We start from the raw sequence: 24,232 nt of genomic DNA, 5'->3' as shown, positions 1-24,232 counted from the left end.
TGTTGGGAACGGGATGGGGGAACCGAGGGACTATGGTGGGAGCACAATGGGCGGGAACCATGGGATAGTGATGGGAGCAGAGTGGGGAGAGCCCTGGGTGTGTGATGGGGTGGGGAGAGACCAGCGACTGGGTAGGAGTGGGATGAGGGAGCCCAGCGACTTTGATGGGAGCAGGTGACGGCGCGCAATATATACTGTCCATTTGGCATTTCTGGGGGGTCCCGACCTGCCCAAATTTTGCTCAGGGGGGCCCTGGCCAAAAAAGTTTGAAGACCACTGTACTAGGGTATTTTGACCAGAAATATTTTGACTGCCTTGAGAACGACCTAATGGTTGAAACACGTGTCGGCTGTCCTGAAGAATAAATCGCCTCACACATACCCAATGGCTTCATTTATGTTATGGACTGTGCCTTATAACTTTAAGTATCGTTGACTGTAATTTAGGTCTATTTGTGCAGCTTAGGTACACTCCTCCACTTTTCATTTACATTTGAGGTTTCAAGGGGAACCTCATGTGTACTTTCTGCTGCATCTGGAAAAGACCTCAGGAAGTTGAGCGCATTGCAACAAGTTATCCCCTCAAATTTCGCCATTTGCAGTTCCAATTCCACCTTTGCGCATGAAGAATACTTGTTTTTGAATGCAACACTGAGTTCTTTGGGAGGACACAAATGCCATGTTTAAGGTCTTCCTTACATGCTTAAAATACATGTTTACCCTGTAAGTGTTTAAAACCCAACACGCTTAAAGAATGTTGAGCGAACTGAAGGGTGGCATACCTTATGCAGGTCGATGCAGAACACCACCCCAAGGCCTCAACCTTTGAAGTACTTGACGGTCGAGCTAGGAGGGTGGAATTTAAGCCCCTACCCATCCAATATTTTGTCTGACTTTCCTGCCTCGTCTGTCGGGTCAATATGGTATCGGAATCTACCATACTACCCTGTTCCAGGGTTCGAAATTGATGGGAGATGGGAGCTATTTAGCTCATGCTTCTAGCCTAGTAGAGCCTGGTTAGCTTGACACAGATACCAGGAGCTACCTTTTGGCTCACTGGAGCAACTGAATACAACTGTGAATTTAACTGTGTTTGGGACAATCTATACATAAACATTAGGCCACCTCTACACAACTTTTAAAGCTGTAAGGGTAATAAATAATGAACCAAAGCTGTAAGGGTAATAAATAATGAACCAAACTATATATTTGCATCTTATATGGAAGTTAGGTTTGAGGAATGCTATGTATTGGCTCCTCATTTCCTTGTTGTTGCTCCTGGTTAATGTGGGGCGGGGGGGATACCCAGGTGCCACTTTAACTCCTGCTTATCAAATCTGAATTCCGAACCTGCTGTTCTGTTAAGAAAGGCAGTGTTTTTTGAAAAATAAATGAGAAAATACTGGTCAAAAGCAGCAAACCTGTATTGGCCCTACAGCCAACAATCTTCAGAAAACAAAGTGGATTTCATTCATCCGGATGACCTTGAGGACCAATGCAGCGACTACCCGCAGGATAACAAAAGATGATTCGACCCAGTTGAATACTTGGGTGATCTCGAAGAGCACCCCATGGGCTCACCAATGGACCTGGAGACTCATGAGAAAGTCTCCCACATACGATCACTTTGCGTTCACTTCCTTGTTGGTGAGCAGCACCCTGCTTTGGAATTAAAACTCTGGAGTCCCTCACTTGTCTTTCACGGTCCATGATAAAATCAGTGTGTCCCAATAGATGCCTCTAATGCTATTAGTGAAACACATTGCCCCCTCTAAATCTATCTTCACAATGGCAGTTAATTAACGTATTGAGAACAGCTAAAGCATCCCCCTCTAACCCGTTTACATTCAGGATCACCCCACCTCAGACTCGCTAATGTTCACAACTACTAGGAATCTGGCACCTGCCACCCTCTCTTCACAACACCCACTAGAGCTGGAAAGTTCAAAGATCCATGCCACAGAGATAAATGGCCACTACGTCAGGTTAGTGTTCTCCTATGCAAAATGATTCATAAATTGCCAAAGGACAGCTTGACGTTAATCCTCATTGCTCCAACGCGGGAATGGCATTTGTAGTTTCCTCACCTCTTTCAGTTGTCTCTTCAGCCACCAGTGAAATTGAATCTAGCACACCACTTGACACCGCAACATCAGCAGATAATGCACCCTAAACCACAAACTAGAACATTGGCAGCTTGGCTATAGAATTTGTTGAACTAAACCTGCCACAAAGATGCCTGGACATACTATGTGAGGCTAGGTAATCAAAAACTACACACTGCTGTTTCAAAATGTGGAAGCAATTTGTAATATTTTGGTCTCGGGGTTGATCTACAATTTGCTCAAAGTAGCTGGTCGGGCAGCATGCACAACGCAAGGTGTTCTTTGTCGAAAATACCTTCACAAGCTTTCATGGAAGGGATACATTGCGTATATCCTCTGGTGATGCACCCATCTTCAGGCTAGAATCGTAGTACAGTTTTGCAAAAACAAAAAGGCCCCTCCTTCAGCCCCTTGCAAACAGCTTCCCTAAGGCCGTCCCCTATGATTGCTTTCTACATTGCAGTCCCATCAATAGTTTTCCAACTTCAGGCCCTCAACAAATTAACCCTTTGTCAGAATTCATAAACATAAGGTGTTTTTTAATAATTCTGCCTCACTTTCTCCGAAATTGATATAAGAAATGTTATGTCAATCAATCAATAGAATTGTGTTCTTGTTCCTTCAATCCCAAAAAATGGGTGGGGGTGAAGAGGCAAGAGGGCACTTCACACACCTAATGCTGGCAGTGATGATGTTGTATTTGGAGCGAACAAAATCACTGCGTAAAACCAGCCAGTTCTTATAGTCTTTTGCAATAAGAAGGGAGGCGTGTCTAGTCACTAAATGCACATTGTTTGGTGGATTGTAGACCGTATTCACATTGAAAAATAACTTCCTTTCACCCCTCAAAGCTCATTCAACAAGGAGCAAGGGCTATTTTAGGTATTAGGTTTCATTGCAAATATCTCATTCGATGATCTTGCAGAGCAGCCATTTGAGGGTTCTGTGCACGCTCACACAGCACTGTTATGTAGATGTAGACACATGAGCGAGATTAGGCTGAAAGTTGGAACAGGCTATACTTTATCCTTATTTTCTACTGGTCCTTCGGCTTCCTCCATCTGGTAGTGCTCGCTACTTTATGAAAAGTATGTTTATCCTTTCTAAACCGATTCACAATCCTCAGAAGAGGAATGTTACTTACCCAATAATAGTCTTCCTGTGGCTTGAATCTATTGAGTCACTTGCCCCACCTGACTCCTCGCAAGGGGCCGAAGAACACTCATGCTTACTTTATTTTCATTGTCGTATTGTATCAGAAAAATAAAGTAACAATCTGAGACTATTGATGCGCCAGTGTTCATGGGTACCTGTATACATAGCGTAGGAGGTATCGTGGGACAGGAACACCCAAGTAAACGTTTACTGCTCCAGACACACCACTGGATTAGTTGCATGCTTTGATTAGGCTGCAAACAGATACAACCCCCAGAAGGAGGATTACTGCATTAGTAATGTTATATACAGAGTGGGAAATGATGAACCCTGGCAAGCTCAACAAACCATCTTGTTGAATGAAGAACATAAAGGAGAGATTTGACAGTACCCGTTCACACTCCTAAAGGAACGATTTAAGCCAGTCCCATTCAATGCCTTGGGCTGGCACCTGCTCCAGTCAGCTCAAAAGAATGGCATGATCAACTGTGTGGAAAGCCTCCGATTCTTGAGGATAAAGGCCTGCCACTGCTGCCATGCCCTTGATATAAGTCATTCACTATAGCTACTATGAACTTTGACTTTTTCTGTACTGTGCATCGGATGGCAATGGCCCTGTTTAGTGGGGAGGATTAGTTGCGTTTATAAAGGTTGTCGCATTTCATGCAAGTGTTTCATATGATAAATTGGGATCGAAGCCGTGCAGAAGGACCGTCACAATAGCAAGGATGGCATTGGCCACCACTGGTGGCATTGCAACACTTTTGTAGGGCCTAGAGAGTGGGGGGAGAATGAAGATGTACTGGGTGTTGATGCCTTCCTGAATTACTGAAGGTTGAGAAAATAAATTCATGGTTTTAATAGGAATTGTAGCCAGACAGGGGTGTGAACTCGGACGTATCGGAAACTCGGCACATGGCGTTAATCGCATTTATAATTTTTACATTTTTTTTATGGAAGATATTTAATTTCTCAACAGATTTGCAGTGAAGTGATGCTCGCTTTCGTCTTGACAAACTAACCCATTTCGTGAAGCATTTTGGAGAATTTGTTTTGTGGGGCATCGGATTTGTGAGTTAGATTGGTGTTAGCCGGTGTTTTTTTAAAAAAAAATTTTTTTAGCATTGTCCGTTCCTTTTTCTGATAATCTGCAACTGCTTTGGAATACTTTGCCCTTCTACTTTTTTTTTGCTTTGGTTTTCTGCATGGCTGTCTGCAGATCCCAGCAAAAGCTAGGCTGTCACTTTTTATTGTGTGGCTTTCGTCCTCACTCAGTGATGGCAGTGGTACTAGATGTGGCTTTTAACCTGTCCCTGCAGGGCCACACAGTAAACCTACATCTCAAGCTCTTTTGGCAAAATAGTCGGAGGGGTAGGATGGGACTTTTAGGACTGCCATTTCGCAAAATCTATACAGCAATTCACCAAAGCATTTCTCTACTAGAATCTTCTCTGTGTGTCTGCCACTGAAATGATCCACAGTGTACTCTTGTACCCACCACATTCCAACATTCACGACATGCCTTCTTTTGGATAATGAACATTCTCAGCATGGTTCACTCCAGGTGACTTTTTACAGGTTCATGTGGTTGGGGGGGGGGGGGGGGGGTGGCAGCAGGGGGCGGTTCATGGTACCCGTACTTCCTAACCTACTCGTACAAAAATCTGCCATATTTTCTTGACCTAGTCTGTTTGGGTCTATGTACTTGGCTTGTCCACACAATCGCATGTAAAGCCTTGGCCCCTGGACATAGATTTCCCCAGCTGATGAGCCACCACCACTTGCGTGTCCACCTTGAAAGTGTCCCAGGTCGCTTCTCTGCCCAACAGTTTGTTTTCCTTGGCCATGTTGGGGTCCATGCAATATCTTCATCCAGCAGTTTGCCTGCTTGGCACTCAAAACACGTTATCGAAGACCACAATGGCTCACTGGTGTCAGAAATTGTCTGGTGAGCTTAACCAGGTCTTACATGTGAACGGAACTTAGTGACGGTTTAATCCTGTGGCAGGACATCTTGCACCAAGCATAGTTTAAGCCTCCCAACTGCCAACCATTTGCCCTGCGGTCATACACTAATGAGCAAAGTTGCCAGAGTGTGGTAGCCTTTCATATCCTTCAGACCTCTAGGAGTTGAGCATATTTCTCTCCAGCCCTCCTTCCTGTTTCCACAGTTCTCCATGCAGTTGGTCTGAAATGGCCCTAATGTTCTAAATCTATTCACAGAACATAATTTGTGTCTCAAACCTCGTGTAAGGTATTGTGCGGCCCACAGGGGTTGCCTCATACACAAGCAATATGCACCAATAACTTAATCACCAGCAACTGGGAGAACCGGGTGGATAGTCTGTGTCCATCATGCCATGCCCCTAGTCCATTGGTGTGGCAACCTAACCTATACAAAGGTGACAATGCACTTAGTTTCTTAGACTAAGTGACCGTGGTGGTGTTTGCTTATGTAGTGTCGTCCTAATTCGCAAGCCCCCCTCCCCATCTAGGATAATCTATTGGCACCCAGCGTGGGGAGCCATCCAATCAACTTCTTCAGACAGGCTGAATCCAACAGTGAAGGCATGGGTTTTGAAGGAGCTATGTGCTGCTCCAGTGTGCACTGGCACCTACCTCCTCTGGTCACCTGCCCTCTTCCCCTCTGAGCCACCTGCTCCCACGATGAGCTGCAGCTACCTTGAATTTAGCCAAATACCATTTACTCCACCAGCGGGTACACTGCTCTCATTACAGTAAATGGTCATCTTTGTTTGGTCTGGGTTATGAATGATGAAATGGGCCTGCGAGGTCATGCGTCCTTCAAAGGCAACTCCTACCATTAGTACCTCAATTGTGATGCTAGGATATTAATGACGTTAATGCTTCCAGGAGGATATTCTTTTTTGAAGGAGGCAATTTCATGATCACAATAGAGATTAGGAACAGGTAGAAGTAATGGGTGTGAAACTTCATTTGTGTTCGCATTAAGCGTATGTCTGCGGCTAGGGTATTTCCAAAATGTGTTTGCATGGTGAGAACGTCTGTTGGGAGTATGATTCTAGTGAGCTCTGTGTGAGATGTTAACTGTTAAGAAGTGAAGTCGAGAGGGTGGTCCACTCATTGAGCAATCTGGATGGGCCCTTTCCATCGCTGTATGTCGAATAGCAAAGCGTGCATGGAGGCTTATGGATTCCTGAAGTGTAGTTTGAGGTCGAAAATCAGCGAGGGTGTTAAATGAAGCCTTATGGTCCACACTTTGTGAATCCAAAGATTGCATACCAAGAGGTTTTTGAACCTGCCCTACGGACAAACCCTCTGTTGGAGGTGAACAACCCTGTATTATTTTTTGACTTCATTTGTCATAATGACGAGGGTTTTCGACACCAAATCCGCGGCACAAGCATCTGATCTAGAGTTCCTAGAATTAAAAAATCAAAGCCGTCGAACACTGTTGGACTGCATCGTGCACTTAAACCAACTGGCCGCTGAAACAGTGGCCAGAAAATAAGAAAGCTGCTGTGATTTATCAACCCCCTCAAAGATGCATTGGCCAATCCAATATCTTTCCTGAGTTGTTGGAACTCCAGTTAGATGCATGCCACATGGAACGTAACAGAGTGCGACGTCTCCCCTCCTATCCTTTGTTACAGATGCAGGAACTCCTCCAGGGGGTTCGATCCAATCTGCCCCAGAGCCTATGCAGATTGGTGGGATACGTCCTCTTAATCGCGAAGAACGAGAATGATGCAGGAATTCTCAACTTTGTTTTTATTGTGGAAAGTTTGGCCACTCATTGTGAATGCCCAAAATTCCCTTAATGGAAGTTCAAATTCTCCTCAACTCGCCCATATAAGCGGGTTCTCGAGCGAGCCCACTCACAGAACGGTCTGCTGGTGCTCTCTCCAACTCCTCCCTGTATGTCTAATTATAGGGGACCCTTGCCCTTTTTAGGACCGGAACCTAGACGCACAACTGTCAAGGTGGATTCTGGTGCTACCGGTAATTATATGGACCTCTCCTTTGCCAAGAAATAAAGAATCCTTGCATCTACAAAACCATCCAGGAACCTGTGCAGTTGGTAGTGGATGGTTAAACACTGGTATCTGGCATGGTTAGTGAACATACTAGGAATCTGATTATGACTTGCCAGGGCAGACATATCGAGCACATCCCGTTCGATCTTATTGCTGGTCTTCATTTTGGTTTCATCCTGAGTATACCCTGGCTCTGCGCTCACAACCCCTCCATCGACTGGGATAAGAGGGAAGGTTGCATTTCATTCCGAGCACTGCCTGACGTATTGTTTTTCCACTACCCCCTCGCCAATCCTGCTTTAGCTCTATGGACCAGTGTCCACATATTGGTAGCGATGGAGACCAGCATACCACTCAAATACAGGGCATGTTTGGAAGTCTTCAACAAAGGGAATGCTGATATACTACCCCCTCATCGACCTTCTGATTGACGATTTGATCTAGTAGACGGAGCGGTGCTTCCCAATAACCGTATCTACTCCCCAACGCCAGAAGAAAGTGTGGTTTTAAAACCGTACATTGCCTCTTCTCTTTGAGAAGGATTTATCCGTCTGTCTAAATCTCCAGCCGCTTCCTCCTTGTTCTTTGTGCCGAAGAGAGGGTGATTTACTGCCCTGCATAGACAATCTCATGCTTAACACCATAAAAATTCAAAAACAGTATTCCATCCTGCATTTTCAGTTTTGTTACACCAGGCGCTTATAACCTTGTGAGAATGCGAGACCGAGACAAATGGGCTATTTGAGTACTTGGTTATGCCCTTTGGTCTTTGCAATGTGCCAGACGCCTTCCAGCATTTCACAAATAGTTTTTGTGACATCTTGGATCAAGACGTCATTGTCCATCTGGATGACTTGCTAGTCTTCTCTTTATCAGTCTCTGAACACATCATCCATGTGTGTAATGTTGTACAGCACTTAAAAGACCATTCAATATTTGTCCAAGCGGACAAATGTCTCGTCCATGTTTCCACGGTGCAATCCTTAGGTTACGTGTTATCTCCAGATGGTATTCATGAGTGATACCGAGGTCAAGGCAGTGCTGCCATGGCCCGCCCGCTTCTTTGAATGCCTTGGTCTTCACCAATTTTTAAAGGTGTTTTATGAGACTTCTCTTCGATTGCTGTTCCTTTTGACATCACTCGCCAGTCCTTCGAAACCCTTTCAGTGGTCCCCAGAAGCCCAAAGGGCCTTCGAACAGCTAAGAGACCTTCACATCAGCCTGGGTTCTACAACACCCCAACATGGAGGCTCCGTTTGTAGTAGAGGCAGATGCTTCAGCCTTAGTAGAGGGCACTGTAATGTCACAAACTTGTCCTGTCACCGGAATGCTCCATCCTTCAGCATTCTTTTCACAGCAACTCTTACCAGCAGAAACGGCATGCAGTCACCGAAAAAGAACTGCTGGCGATCAAGATGGCCTTATGGAATGGCGTCCTCCATCAGGTGCTACCTTCCTAGGAAAGGTTTACACTGACCCCAGGAATCTACAAGCCATGGCCACTGTTGCCTGCACTAATGCTTGAACTAATGCTCCGTTGGCACCAGTTCTTTGTTGCATTCAAATGTACGCTCGAATACAGACCTGGCTTCTTGAACAGTTAGGCCGATGCTTTCTGTCCATAGCCTTGACCATCAACCCCAGTCTTCTTCGCCTACAGCAGTCGTTCAACTTGAAGCCTTTGTTTATGCACTCCATCCTTGCCCTTACTGGAAAAGGTAAAGGCATGGACTAAAGTTCACACTTTGAGGATGGGGGAGAAGGGAATACAACTTCCATATGTTCAAGGCCTTGTATACTTGCCTACGACCGATGACCAGAAAGAGGCACTTTGTGATTGTCATGACACCCGTTTCTCTGCGCATCCTAGTCTGAACAAGACCTGAGATTACATGCTGCAATGTTGTTCGTGGCCTTCCTCAAACCAAGATCTTAAGTATCTCACTGATTACGCAGTTTGTTCTATAGTCTACTTTTCATCGTCAGACGGAGAGGACCACAGAGTCGCTAGATCAATACCTTTGTTGTCTCTGCCTGCAGTACCAAGGCTCTTGGCTTTTCCTGCTCCATATGGCTGAATTCGCCTAGAACCATAGCATACATTCTTCCACTGGTGCCTCAGCATCCTTTGCCTCGTATACAAGACCTACCACGGTGTTCCCCTTAACACCACCGGTTTTTACCCCGGTTCCGGCTGTAACCAATTTGTGTAAAACATTCAGACGTACTGACCGATGTTCGCGCCCACCTGCGTCAAGCTCAACTACGTACCAAGTTGTTCGCTGATCGACACAGACAACCACCACTGACATACAGCATTGGGGACAAAGTAAGTTTGTCTACGAAGTATCTTCTGGTCTTGGGGTTCCCGGAAATTTCTACCCAAATTCGCAAGACATTACTGGCTTGAATGGGTCATCAATCCAGTTTCCATATTTTGTCTTGCCCACGCGATTGAATACTCGCCTTTTTTTTCACGGATCATTGGTGAAACCCTGTCCTGCGACGACCTGTTTGCCCTCGTGTCCTGATCTGTTGAGATGGCGGGAGGTGGCTCTGAATAAGAGTTCTCTAGTAGGTACCTACTGCGTCGCCTTAATTACTTGATTGTCTGGAAGCATTATGGTCCGGCAGACAGATGCTGGAAACCAGCATCTGATGGGTATGCCCCTTTTTGGGGGGTGGTTCGCGTCTTCCTTGGCGGCTGTACGACCACACCAGGTTTTGGACTCCGTGTTCCAGGAGCCATGGCGTTAGAATGCCATAACGGTGACTGTGACGTCACCCCGCTGCACGCATGACTTCCATCACGCCACACGTGATGACACTCGCTTCTGGATTTGGACGGCTCTTAAGCCGGCGTGTTCTCCTGCTCCACACTCCTCACAGCTCTACGTCTCCTGAGTAGCTTGCTCCTGGATCTTTTCCCAGTGTTCTGTCTCTTGGATTCCTGACTTGGACTGCTTTGTGTTTTTTCTATTGGATTGCCCCTTGACTTTGTTTGCCTGTTGGGTAAAGACTTGGTTCAATAACTGGGATTGCTTTTTGGATTTCCCCTTTTTGGTGGTCCTCTGGTTTCGGCTGCCTTGGATAGCTTCCTGTTGCTATTCCTGAAGTGTGATTCCCTCACTGGGCAGCTTGCCTTCCTTCTCGGGTAAGCCAGTAGAAGGGAGGGTTGGAGGGTGTCCTACGTCTGGCTATCTGTATATTCCTTTTTCCTTCAGCTTCCTGGTGAGGGACCCAATGTTGGCACCTCCATTGATCTTTTGGGGCACCCCTACAACGCAGTTGGTTCTTATCTGGGGGCGATTTGGTGGTCTGGAAGGTCTGTCGTTCCCTGGTTGAGTGATCCATGCGCTCATGGAGCCTAGCCTTGACAATGCCATTGTGCGTGTTGTGGTGATATGGCAACTGCAACATGTACCCAGGGCGACCTGGTGGTAAATTTGAAAGTGGGCTAATTCTACATTCATTTTTCACTGCTGTAAAGTGTGCATAAAGTGTGCACCAGTGCATGGATGGACTTCAGACAGCTGTCCAACACCCGTTTTTCAGAGACAGTTGATGCCTTCAGATCGTCTGGTTCCAAAGTCAGCCTTTGCCAGTTATGTTTGAATGTAGCACTTTATGCTTTTTTTGTTCAATTTATTTCTAAACATTCTTCTCTCTGCACGTATGAGCCCACCCGCTGGCTGCACTTGTGCGTTAACTGCACTTACCCCTCCGCCTGGCATTTCTCCCCTTCCCTCTTCCCCGCACTTGCGCGATCTGAATGACACAAGGCTTAGTAAGATTATTTTGTCTCCCCCCCCCCTCTGTCTTGTCACCTCTAGAAACCCTTGTGTACAGGCGCGCTATAAATGCCACATCATATCAGATAAGAGCCCTAAAGAAGAGTGGGAAATGTATTTTTCCATTATCAAAACAAGTGGGTTGCACAACCCATGATCCCCCAGTGACCTCACAGGAACGGATATTCAATAGCTTTTAAAGCACATCCCCTAAAATGTGCCTGGTTGTTCTATTTAAGCAATATGTATGGATACCTAAGGCTGTAGCTTGTTACTGAACCACTATCAATACCTTATCAAAAATATCCAAAGGCAGACTGACTTCAGGCTAACAGTCAAACTGGTTTAATCAGAGTTGCAAATCGACGAACAGTGGTTAAGAACCGCACAATGGAGGTAGTGATATGATATACTGAAACAATGCCCTTGATTACTACTGTTTGGTTCCGAAGTCAGATGATCTAGCTACTAAGACCACGCACCCCCTCACTGGTCTTCTCTTTTTGTTGGATTTTGTTTTCTTTTCGGCTTGTCAGTTTATTTCTATGTGCCACCACATTTGACCGATAAGGAAAGCCAGTGCAGCCAACTTGATATGCTCAATCAATAAATTTTGGTACCAGATTACCCTTCTGGTCAGCCTTTTAGGCTTAATAAGGTGCTTTAAATTATTCTTCCGTTTGATTCCGGGTACTCCCACAGTTAAGCAAACGGAAGCCCTGGGATGTCAATGTTGGCCAAAATTAGATGCTGGGAGGTGGGATCATCTGGTTGCAACATTAGTAATTTATCTACCAGACCTTCTTTTTCTCTCCTCGCCCCTTTTTCTCTTTTCCCCATTCTCTACTCCCTCTACCTCCCCTTTGCTTACGGTCAGTTGGGTGTTTTGGAGAGAAGGTGGACATGTGCCTGTTGGGGATGACTAGAAGAGGGAGGGAGGGAGGGAGGGAGGGGTGGGGAGTTCTGCAGATTGGGAGGGAGCGAATGGAAGATTAGGGTATGGATGATCCTGTATAGCATCGTTGTGATTGTGTACTTGTGGTAGAGTAGTGATAGTCATGTTGGGGTGATGCTGGAGTGTTTGGGGGGGTGTTGTAGCTGGGCGAAGAGTGGGGGTGGGGGAGCTGGATGTGTCTTGGATAGGTCAGTTTCTGTGGCTACAGTGTTTAGATGTGCTCATGGTACCGTTTGTGGGGGCATCTACAGGGCAGGGTGAAGAGTTCAGAGGTTGGTGCTATGCCTGTAATTTGGGGTGGGGGGCGTGTAGTGCTGTGCAAGGTGAACAGTTGGAGTGAGGATTCCAATGTGATGCAGGAGTGGGATTGTCTGGCTGGGCAGTGGTTTGATCTAGCTTTCTAATATTCAGTTCGTGTTAATCCCATTTCGGACTATTATGGCTAATAGTCTGCTGGTAATCCCTTGCATGCCCTTATTGCTAATACTCTGTCATTCATTCTAGTTCCTTCCTTCTTGATAGTATTGCTAACTCTGTCGCCCATACTGATCCATCTTAGGTTGATATTGCTAATTCTTTTTTCTATTACGTTGCAAGACAGTTTCTAGAGTACTCTAGCTCTGGTTAGATCTTGGCGCTGATGTGCAGAACTAAGGCAAAATCTCCCTAGAAGTCCAATGAAACCTATTGACTCCAATGCCCATAAAGCATCAAGCACTGAGACGAGGAAGGAGTTAATATGGAGCAACAGAACCACTAAACTGAAGACATGCAGACAAGTGGTTATAATGAAATCCAACTACGCAGAACATTTAAAATGGTGTTGGCGTCTGTAACACAGGGAGAAGCCGAATGGAACGAAGCAGAACCATGGGAGTGGACTGTGCTGACAACGGGTTGCATACAGTGCTTACCGGCGTGGCAAGGCCACAGAAGATGTTGCTGGCACCGGGAGAAGACCGCTGGGCAACCAGCAGCAACAGCACAGCTGCCGGCAGCGCGGTCGAGTACAAAAGCAGTAGGTTTACTGGTGCAGGCACGCAAAGATGGCAGAGGAGCTGAGAGGGTCTGCAGAGTACACCATCCCAAGGTGAACACATTCCTGCAACAATGCGCCACATGTCGGAGGAACTGCCAGACACCAGTGAGTCTGCCCAGAGATGTTGGAGACCCCAGGGCATAACGGGCATGTGAATCGTTACCGACCAAATGGAAATCGAAGACGGAACGCTCACAAATCCTCTTGCATGAGATGTCAATATGAGGGAGGTTGGAGTAAGTATTGCCACAAACCAATGAAGGTTAATGAAGGAATTCAGGCAAAATATGGTAAAAGTTGGAGCAAGGTGGTACCAAATGTAAATGAATAGTATTGAGGTGAAAAGGTTGAACTTGAACAAATCTCCATATATGAAATGTCATTGTGGGGAAAGTTGGGACAAGTAATAACTTAAAGCCAAGAAAGTATTTGCAGTGAAAGAATACATGGGAGCACCTTTCAAGGCTATGAAGCATCACTCTTTTCTCGTGGAAAACTGCTTTCCTTGTGGCCATCACCTCTGCCAGACGTCTAGGAGAGATCCAGGCCATATCCTGTGAGCAACCGTATCCAACTTTCCACTAATTCAGAGTGGTACTGCATAAACACCCCTATTTCATGCCGAAGGTTCTGTCAGAATTCCAACTCAAGTACTTAGTTGTTGTCTGTTTTCTTCCCAAATTCTTATCCTCTGGCGGACAGGGCCTTGTATTTGCTGGACGTTGCTCTTGCCTTAAAGTTCTACGTCACACAAAAAGTTTTAGGAAGACTTCTCAATTGTTTGTGAACTTTTTTTTTTTTTTTTTTTTTTTTTTTTTTTAATAAAACTACAGTTCGATAATTAAATCGAACTTTTGTTATAATTGACCTTTCCCGCATCTCATCCGTCCTCTCCAGTGTTTGATCACAGTATGCTCTTTGTGCTGGTGATAAGTTTGGATCACTGTTAATTAAGGATTTTCTTTTCCTTATCACAAGTTGTATTACAGAGAATCATGGTTAAATAGTCAATTATCCTGCATGATAGTTTAATATTATGGCCGGCGCTTACATATGACCACCAATCATTCATGTCATAGTTCTGAGGTTTGAAGCTAATTAGGTGCAGGGTCCGCTGTGTGATTGTGCCTGTGCAATCTAGTATCAAATGCTTGAGGGACTCTATTTCGCTCGCATCACAGAATCGACATTTGTTGTCTGCGGTGTCTTTCTTTTTTCGTATCCATAGCATTTCTCGATTGTTTAGGGCGTTCAGCCTGAATTTTAGAAACATGTTCCTGTGATATCGTGAAGGACAATTTAGTAGGTATTTTGGTGGCTTGTGTAGTTTTATTTCTCCAAGACCTAATGGAAGACCCGTTTTTAGTTTCCTGCGTTTTTCAATGTTATGCATCCAGTCCCATTCTTCTAATTTTTTTTTCGCCTGTTGTGGTCGATCGATTAGGTCAGATTGACTTATATTTGCGGAGTCCATTATGGCTTCAAGTTTTTTTTTCCAAATTTGGATTAGTATTGTTTGGGTGTCGTCATTTCTGATCTTGAAAATTTCGTATGCTGGTATTTTTTTACTGCAGTACATTTTCCTGATGGTGGAGAGGGATTTCCAAATCACTGTCATATACAGCGAATTAAGTGCAAGTTCGTATCTCAGAGCCACTGTCGAGATGTAGTGAGGAAGCCTCAAGGCATATTTCCAGAAGATCCCTTCTAGTCTTTGCCATAAGCGAAAATCCAAGTTCCAACCAGCTTCAGCTCCAAATACGATGGTTGGAATGACCTTCTGTAAATAGAAAGTCAGTAATGGTGCAATTGTGAATTTCCCGTATTCGTGGTTGATTTTTGCTCCTTGTAATCCAAATTTGAGAGTTCTACTAGTTATGTCATTGACCCAAGCTGTTTCACAGATGGAATTGTTGAACATCACGCCCAAGTATCTTATGGACGATACAATATTAAGTTTATCACTTGCAATTCGCCATATGAATTTTTTTCCTGCGTTTTTATTGGTATGACTGATGCTCATGATTTTTGTTTTGTCAGTATTGATCAGTAGCTCATTTGACTTCATATATTCATTGAGTCGTGTCAGAAGTCGCTGTAGGCCAATCTGTGTATAGTCGATTAGTACTATATCATCTGCATAGATGATATGTTTGATTTGGGTGTCCTTGATCCTTGGCGAGAAACAGGGTACTGAGTTTAACCATTTCGGTAGGTCGGCTATAAAGATCTTAAATAATTCTGCTGCCAGTGGGCAGCCTTGCTTGACGCCTTTATGAGTTGTTACTTGTTGGCTCAACTCGCCTTGTTGATTTAACCTAATCTGTATTGAGGTATTGGAATGGAGAGCTTTCAGGGGTTCTAGGATTGTTGGCGGACATTCCCACTTTCTTAGCTTTGACCAGAGTTTCTCACGGTTTATTGTGTCAAAAGCTTGCCTGAGATCTATAAAGGCAAAGAAGATTTGTCTCTTTGTGCGCAGAGCCTCAAGTTTTAACATGTTTAGCACAAGTAGGTTTACATCGACACCGGCCTCCTCTGTGAAACCTGTTTGTCGAACATCGTATATTTCTGCTTTGAGGGCCCATGAAGTGAGTTTCTTTCGAAGGAAGGAGCCATATACTTTCCCGATTGTGTCAAGTAGGGCGATTGGACGATAGTTCATCGGATCGTTCCTATCGCCTTTCTTATAGATAGGTACCACAATCGCCTTTAACCATGACTCCGGAATTTTCTTTTTTTCCGACACTATTCTAAACAGAGATTCCATGAACTTGGCCCAGTGTGTTTTGTTTCCCTTCAACATGATATTTGAGATCTGGTCGGGGCCTGCTGCTCTTGAGTTTTTTAGCTTCTGTATTGTTGTTTCTATTTCGTCGCTTCGAGGTGTTACGTCCCATGGTAGATCTGAGACGTTTTCTTGCACTTGTGTGTCTTCGTTCGGGATTTTATATATTTCCCTGAAGTGCTCAACCCATTTGTTGCCATCAATCGGATTTGATATTGTCGGTGTTGCTTTTGTATTGCCTTTATTTAGGATTGTCCAAATATCGCGCGTGTTTTTTGTGATCAGCAGTTGAAGCATCAGCTCCGCGCGGTTTTGTTCTATTATTGCTGAGTGTGCTTTTAACCAATGTCGATATTCTTGTCGTCTTGTTTTTACTCTAATCGCGATATTGTCTGGTGATAGCTTTAATTTCTTGATCAGCCGCAAATCTTTCCTCATGATTTTTTTTGCTTTTGCGATCACGTCGCTGTATAGATGTTTGTTTGAGTGCCCAATTACTTTAGAATTTATGACTTTCGGCCGGCAGTCCGTCAACAAGGGAGCATAGTTCACGATGTTTTCTTTATTTATGTCGGTGGTGAGTTTCCCGATTTGTAAATGGTTAAGCCTCAGGCGATTTCCCGCTGCGTTCGATGTAATTTGTACATCAAGTTTTTCAGGAACATCGCCCCAGTCGGTCTCTAGGGCTAGGCGGAGTAGATCGTGGTCGCTTTGAGGCATTGATATGATGTTGAGGGAATTCACTTGGCCAAAAAGATTTCTTGAGACCCAAATGTAGTCTAGTGTGTTTTGGCTATATGGTCCGTGCCATGTTGGGTTACATGGTTGGTCTCCTTTGGTTCTCCCATTGACCATGGTACAGTTTCTTATAGCGAGGGCCTCAAACCAGAGCTTTCCTCTCTGTTCAACCTTCTCGGGTTCCTTTAACGTATTTGTTTTTGTGATTTTGTCAAATTTGTACCAGCTACAGTTTAAATCACCACATACTATGATGGTTAGGTTGTTATATTTCGTTGAGGCTTCATCTATTAGGGTTGTCACTGAGCCGATGAAGCTGTGTGGCGAAATCTTAGCAGGGTTCCAGTAACCATTTATTAGCAGTAGAAATTGTTTCGCCTGCGTTGTTGTGGCAGATATTTGTATCAAGGTGCTTTGAACTTTAGTCCTGTGAACCATGGGAAGACCTTGTCAAAGGCTTCCATTTCAAGGTCGCTCTCCCGCTGCATCATGCACGGTCATTGGCTGGCTAACCGGCCTCTGTGGGCCTGTCCGAGAGCCCACTCCACCAGAGTGATCGCTGCAACGACTGCGTTCCTTTCTGGGCTGCCCCTGCTCGACATCTGCAGGGCTATGACTTGAAAGTCCACGCATACCTTCATGAGGTTCTACTGCGTCGACGGGGATTCCAGAGGGGAGTCCAGAGTCGCCAGGCAGTGCTACGCAACCTGTTCGCCTGAGGGGAGTCTGTTCCAGGGGTAAGTGTTGATTACGTCCGAGCTTGCCACCTCCCGTGGTTGTGCATTGTGTACTGCTGTGTATTAGTTATTCATGAGCATGTGAATCCATGCCACACCCCATGATGGAGAAGGAATAAGTTACTTCCCTGTAACTATTGTTCCAGACCATGTGTCTGGCATGGATTCTCACATGCGAACCCTCCCTTCAGCTCTTCTTGGTCATACTGCCACTTTACGTGCTTACCAAATCTGAAGATATCTGCCAGAGGCGGGGCTTAAGGAAATGACTGTCATTGGATGGGGCAGTATGACCAGAGGACAGTTATTGGTTTAGAGGAGAAATACAGTAACTGTTTTTCTTGTAATGAGGATTCCCAGCCTGACGGGGAATATTCATGAGCATGTGAATCCATGGCAGACCCATGCTGGAGAACAATAGTTACAGGTAAGCAACTTGTCCCTTACTTTCCTTCTGTAACACTCCAAAATCTATGTGGAGCACTGCATGTTAAGGGCATGTTCGAGTTGCTTTTCTGGTTTGATGACTGCAGCACAGATGTACCATTAGATCTGCGTGCTGGTGTTTCTGGGTGTTCTGCGTTAAGAGCATGGAGGCGTTCGTCTCCAGAGGGGAGCCATGTATGTGCACAAACACTAGCAAGGCAGAGCAAAACCTGAAGTCTTGCAGAGCATGGCAACCTCTAACGAGACAAAACAACTTTGCCGCCTCCCCACACTTTTACCAACGCTCTTTGCAGACAGCTCGTTGTGAACTTTGTTCTATGGGTTGCAGGGCACGTAAGCAGGGTCTCAAACATAACTGAAATTAACTTGTTTTGTAAATGTATAAGTGTTTTTCTAAATTGGCTTAGCAAATTAAGGGCGCAGTATCCGTTGGGTAAGGTGCCAAAAAGGTTTTAGAATTAAGAGGACTAACATTCCATTAAGGCAATAGGTTGCCTCTTTGAATCCTATTGCAGCCCTATTTTATTTAAAAAAAAAAATACTAACAAAAAATACGGATGCTGCCTTTTGTAAAAACCACATTTGTTCCTCACAAATGCAAAGCTCTGTGTATTGAAGGTGGCTCTCGTATACGGTGCTAGAATAGATCTGCCATATGGAATGCTGTGACGTCTACATCATGTCATGGATGTAAAGTGTGCTCAGTAGGTTGTACATTGTTGATGCTGCGTCCGCCATGCTCCTAATTCCTGTCTCTCTTGCAGGGATCTACATCCTTATTGCAGTTGGTGCAGTGATGATGTTCGTTGGCTTCTTGGGCTGTTACGGCGCTATCCAGGAGTCTCAGTGCCTGCTGGGGACGGTAAGTGACTTTCTCCCATGCCATTAAACCACACAAAACTAACAGGACGTGCACTCTTTAAACTCTTCCTCACTCAAACTTCATTGCATTACTCCTCTCTCCACAAGAGTGTGACACTAGTAAGGATTCTGGGGTGTAACCACTTGAGTGGGGCACAGTAACGTGGTATCGTCCTGTGGGTTGGAACTCAGCATTGCAGCTAGGTGCTGGGGGTAGGTGGGGGTGAGGTTTCACTTTGAGGATGTAGTCCACTGTTGGCATTCATTATGGTGGAATCCCATAACACGTGCCCTCTAGTGATGATGCTCTGGTGAGATTGAGCTGAGTTTCTGGGGTCATTTTACAGGGTTTCCTTTTATGGGGCAAAACCCTAGGCATGCATGTTCATCGGATGCTTCATATGACATGCCATTTATAACGCGCCTGTACACACGAGGCAGACCTTGAAGCTTGCCGTTGAGTGATGGTGACAATTTGGGTGTAATGTGAAGGGATCATCCATGAAGCTAGCCTTAATGTTGGTTGCGCCCATGTGAGACTGGCCCCTATGGGCGAGGTTTCTGTGCAGATTTCTATGCAAGGCTATGCAACATTGAGTCTAGTGATTCTTCTGGGAGTCTGCCCTTGGTCTAACACTGCGTTGCGCAACCAATTCCCCAAATGTAGAATCCCAACAGGACCCATTAAAGAAATCCCAGACCGGGCAAGTGCTTTGCTGTCTTAGTAAAGCCGCTGTCTGGTAGTAAATCAGCCTGCGTGAATTCGAACTCTATTGGTTTGTTTACAAACCAACTTTGGGGATCTTCACACATGTCAGGAAAGTACATCAATGTATGATCTGGGGGATACATCTGTTTTAACCATGTTCCTTTCAAGTAGAAGCTGTAAGGGTTTTTGGTCCCACTACGAATACCCAACGTGTGACGTCCAAGGATTCCAGGAATCGCTCTGTCCTGTGCTCCCTGGATGCCAGGGCTTCGTCGTTTGGTTTTCAATGACGAGCTTCTATAAAAGCCCAATGGGAGTGTAGCAGAGACAACCCTCCTGTGTGGCCTTGGTGCTTTTGAATAAGAACTTTGCTTTGTTTGGCTGCCTTTTCCAACCCTCCAGTGACGCCTACAATCCACATGAAGAAATTCCAAGAATACATTCTTGAGTCTAGGGTTTGTGAAGGAGGGGGTTGATGCTACCGAATGAGGCAAATGTGTTGCTCTGGGATTGGCTGGAGGGGTATTTAGTTTGTACAGAGTTTGAAAGCATTTTAGCTTTAGGTGGTTCAGACATCAAATACCTGTGCATATCCCTTTGAAAGAAGGACATTTATAGGAAATCTCAGGTGGGGGGGGTGCATAAATGTGTATGCGCACGCCCATGCATACTCTATCAAAAAATGCATGGACACCTAGATTTGTTGTCTGCTCTTGGATTCCAAGAAGCAGAGTGGCAGGCAGGGCTCTCAGTCCCACACGCAAGCGACCCAGCGGTTTGCATGCCAATAGATGGGGCACTACGCATCAACTACCATGCTAGTGTGCTGATTTTGCTTGTACTGAAAAACATTGTGGCAATACAATGAGGAGAGAGGCACAAAGGTACATTGAATCTTTATCAAGACTCACAAATTAATCTGTACCATGGCAGAAAAAAGTGGAGGCCACACACTGATGCCATCACATCTTTGCTTATTAGGTTGACCAAAGGGCAGGCATGCTCTTTGAGCTTGGTTATAATGCAATACCATTCTCATAGCCAAGTCTCAAGTATCTACAAGCATATGTGACTCTGCTTTTGGGAGTGCTCCTTCATAAAGTGTGCCCTGTGATCGAGTTCCAACCACAGGACTCTGGGCTTTTTGTTCCTTCCAAGGGTCGGCAGTCTGTGAGGCAGAACTTCTATTTGAATGGAATGGGGAGTTAACTACGCTCTCTGATTGAGAAATGTCTCCTTCTGAAAGCTTGCTACGACTACTGTGTAGGGCCAGCCTACAGCTGACCCGGTACCAATAGGAGCTACTATCCAGTGATCCTTGTATTTTGGCTCTTGTGCAGCTCTGCAGTGCCCTGGCTTCGTTTTGGCAAGGCACAGTCCGTAGTCTGTATGATTTCCATCCGTCTTCTTGCTGCAACGGCCTCCGTTGATCTGCTCTATCCTGTCCTCTTAGACCCTTGGATGGGAAGAGGGAGGGGCGTTAATTGCGATGGTCTGCTCCCGCGCCTAGGCACTCATTGCCCTAGGGTTGTTAAGTTATACTCACTTTCATTATATATGGGATAAAGTGCCTCCATGGTATGTCTATGAGCAAGTCAATGAGGAATTGTATGACCAAAGATTCGCCTACCAAACGTAGCCAAACTCTAAAGTGTCTTGCAATAGGCTTTTTACTAACAGTAGGCAGTATTTTATTCCTTAAATACATGGCCACACACTCGTGTCCTTTTTAAATCCTGGCCTCTTGCTTACTATAAAGTAAGAGGGCTTCCTTTTGCTGCTCCGCATAATCAGTGTAGGATGTTTGGCTTTTTCAAAATATAGTCGCAGATCCTAATGTTAAACAAAAAAAGTTTAAGCGGTTTAATAAAAGGTGTGGGGGGAGGATTTTGTTTTCTTCATGTTTTGCTTTAAAATGAGAACGAACAGATTGTGTAGTGCACAAATAAAACATTCGACCATAAACTAAAGTTTCACAGAAAACTATTTTACAAGCAAGGAATTTGAACTATCCTAGAGAGTTGCTGCACCGACAACGCAGGCTCAAGCAGCAGGCATCATGGCATTGCAACTGAAGCGCAATACCTGATTACAGGTCAATAGTGATGTCCCTAGTAGCCTCTAATGGGCGCATTATTTCCAGGCTTTTACACTGATAGATGGTCATTATAGAACAGATGGAAGACTGCACTAACTCCTCGAAGCGCCTTCCGGGTGTCTACACTTCCTTGAGTGTAATCCACTGGGCACACTTTGCTCAGTTAAGGACTGAATGTTATTGTCCTAGTGTGATTTATCGAATTATCACCATTCCTTTTGTATCGAATCCGTGTTACTTCCAAGGAACCACCACGCACTTGATGATCCCGCTATGGTTTGAATCCATGCCTGGTTTTCTTGTAGGTGTTCAGCTCCTTCGATGTGTGTCCTGTGGGAGTGCCACTGCATTTACAGTAGATTTCCACTCGTGTCGCAGCTATTAATGCTGCTTCTCTTGGAATTTAAATGTGCGGAATAATCCTATGGAGATCCAAACATGTCCAAATGCAACATGTTCCTCTGACGTGCAATCAGAATCCTTTGCAAGTTAACTCTGTTGCAAATTCCTGATGCTGCTACCACTCATTAGAGCACTGGCTGACCTGAAACCCCCTTTGCAAATTGCCTTTTTGGTTCTGCTTACTGGTGGTTCTTGCAATGATGCCGAACCGGGGAGTCTGCTTTGTTCAGGGCTAGCATGCGTGCAGGATTTTGTGGCAGGTTCTAAATGGAGCCTGCGCCATGATGGTGCAGGACTTCAGTGGGGTGATGGGCGTAGCAGGCTGTTAAACTTCTTGAATCTTCTCCTATTGTGTCTCATTGTGTTCTGTTAGGCTTTTTAGCCTGAGCCCGGTTATCGGTTCCCATTTAATAACCTGGTAACCCACTAGCGACTCCAATTACCCAGGTGTAAGCCACGCCAAGGAAACAATCAAACGTTAACGGGAGGTATAGATTTGGATGTTCAGGCAATCCCTGGGATCCCCGCATTGCAAATGTACTGATGTACTAAGGTTTTTATTTGTATGTTTAGTCTTTATCCAGTGGTGCCAAAAGAAAGACTAAACAAAAATGGGATATTAATTGTGTCCCGCAGCAGTAGCAATGCTATTAATGCATCTACTTAACCTTAACATCTTTCCATGTGCCTCACTCTGAGATTACTCAGTGCCCGAGTAAAGGCATTGAATGCATTTAGCTTTTTGCGGTTTTTGGATACAAACTGAGAATATTTCCCTCAAACCCTAAGTTTCCAGAAACCCTCTCCTTCCACCCCCCATAAGCACAGTGCTGTAGCAGTGTCATGGCCTGCGATGATAGGGGTTGGGGGGCAGCAGTGGAGTTATGCGACTTATGTCCCGTTGCTGTAGCAGAGACACCAGCTTCATTGGTAGATTGCATCGGTTTCCCTGTCTGTGTGAACAGTACTGCAGCAATGTCGCATAGCTGGCAGAAGCGCGGGGAAAAGGCCATCAATCTGCCTCCGAGCTGCCAGCACGTCCAAGATCTCCCGGGAGCAGTGCTTGTGAATGTCGCCCACGCACAGTCTGCCAGTCGCCAGACCTAGCTGGGTCACCCCGGAACACAGTGACGTCAGCAGGCCAGGGCTCTGCTACCTTGAGCTCAAGAAGATGGTGTCCCATTTCCAAGGATATTGCTGGAGCTGGGTGAGCAAGAAGAGCCTATACAGCATGTCCTCTGGGCAAGCGTGATGTGAAGTCCCGACAAAGAAGCCACCCGGGATGTGGCCATAGATGGTTCACCTGCCACGATGTGTAGGAGCAAGCGCAAAACAGCAACGCTACATACCCACACATGGGCTGTGGCCATCAGTTGCATCCCGGACTGTCCACGCGGAGGCCTTCCTCAGGCTACAAATGTTGACAGACCTGTGTGTTGCAGCGTGTTCTGGGCCAGTGAGTATGGTGACCTCTAGGTTTTGGAGGATCTCTCCATACCTTAAGAATGTGGTGGTACAGCTGAGGTGCTTACAGTGCTATAGTGAATGGAATACTTAGCTGCTCATATTAGGCACTCCAGAGGCTGTGGGACCCATCTGTTACTGTCGACATGGTTGGTTATGTGGAGCCCGCCTAGGTTTGTTGCAAGAGGCATCCTCTTAACCTCGTACGTATGCGCAAGAGTAGTTCCATGCTGCTACTCTGGCATGGGACCCTGTGCGATTTTGATTTTGAGGCATGAGCAAGTACTTGAATACCCCTGAGAAGCGGACATAAAACAACTAATGATGGGAGTGTGAGGGTAGTTGCTCCACAAGAGCTCTTTCAAAGATTTGCGAACAGATGCGATGGTATCCTAACAAATAGTTTGTGAGAGACTGCTCTCTGGCCATGAGACCGCTCTGGCGATAAGTGAGATAGGTTCTTGAATAAAATTAAGATGATTACTTGATCATAGCATGATCATAGCGTTGTTTTCTTCTTGTTTCTGCTTCTTTTCTGGGTTATGTTAAGGAAATTGTCGTCCTGCTTGAAGACCGCAACTGCAAGTTATGTATATTGTATTTTTTTTCTGTGGTTTTATGCCAGTTTTCATTTTCATTTTTTAAGGATGTTAAATGATATTGAAGTAATTAAGTTAAAAATGGAATGGAAATATAGCGAGTTTTTGTAAAACTATACAAATGAAGTACTTGAATACTGACTGTGGCTTAAACTCGGTGAACCACGAATAGCAGTATCTTAGTTGTTGACCCAGTCGGGTCAGGTCAACTGTAAGGTCATCCAAGACCTTGGGGTACTGCTCATAATAGGCTACCGTACCTGCATTTGTGTTACTAGATACACCCTCAAAGAGGAAAATACGGAAACGACGGTTGGACGTCCCAT

The 24,232-nt window shown here is 45.2% G+C and overlaps 1 protein-coding gene across 1 annotated transcript in view; it reads left to right on the top strand.

The window, feature by feature from the left end:
* Positions 1-24,232, top strand: part of CD81 (CD81 molecule) — a 226,960-nt gene that overhangs the window by 134,231 nt on the left and 68,497 nt on the right. Inside the window, exon 3 of the mRNA XM_069623935.1 lies at positions 18,538-18,635. Coding sequence (XP_069480036.1) covers positions 18,538-18,635 — 98 coding nt within the window. The remainder of the gene's footprint in view (positions 1-18,537; positions 18,636-24,232) is intronic.

Source organism: Ambystoma mexicanum, chromosome 11 (assembly GCF_040938575.1).
Source record: "Ambystoma mexicanum isolate Mex_15411 chromosome 11, UKY_AmexF1_1, whole genome shotgun sequence".
Taxonomy (NCBI): Eukaryota; Metazoa; Chordata; class Amphibia; order Caudata; family Ambystomatidae; genus Ambystoma; species Ambystoma mexicanum.
The sequence above is the reverse complement of the archived record's forward strand: the minus strand, read 5'-3'. Positions and strand labels throughout refer to the sequence as shown.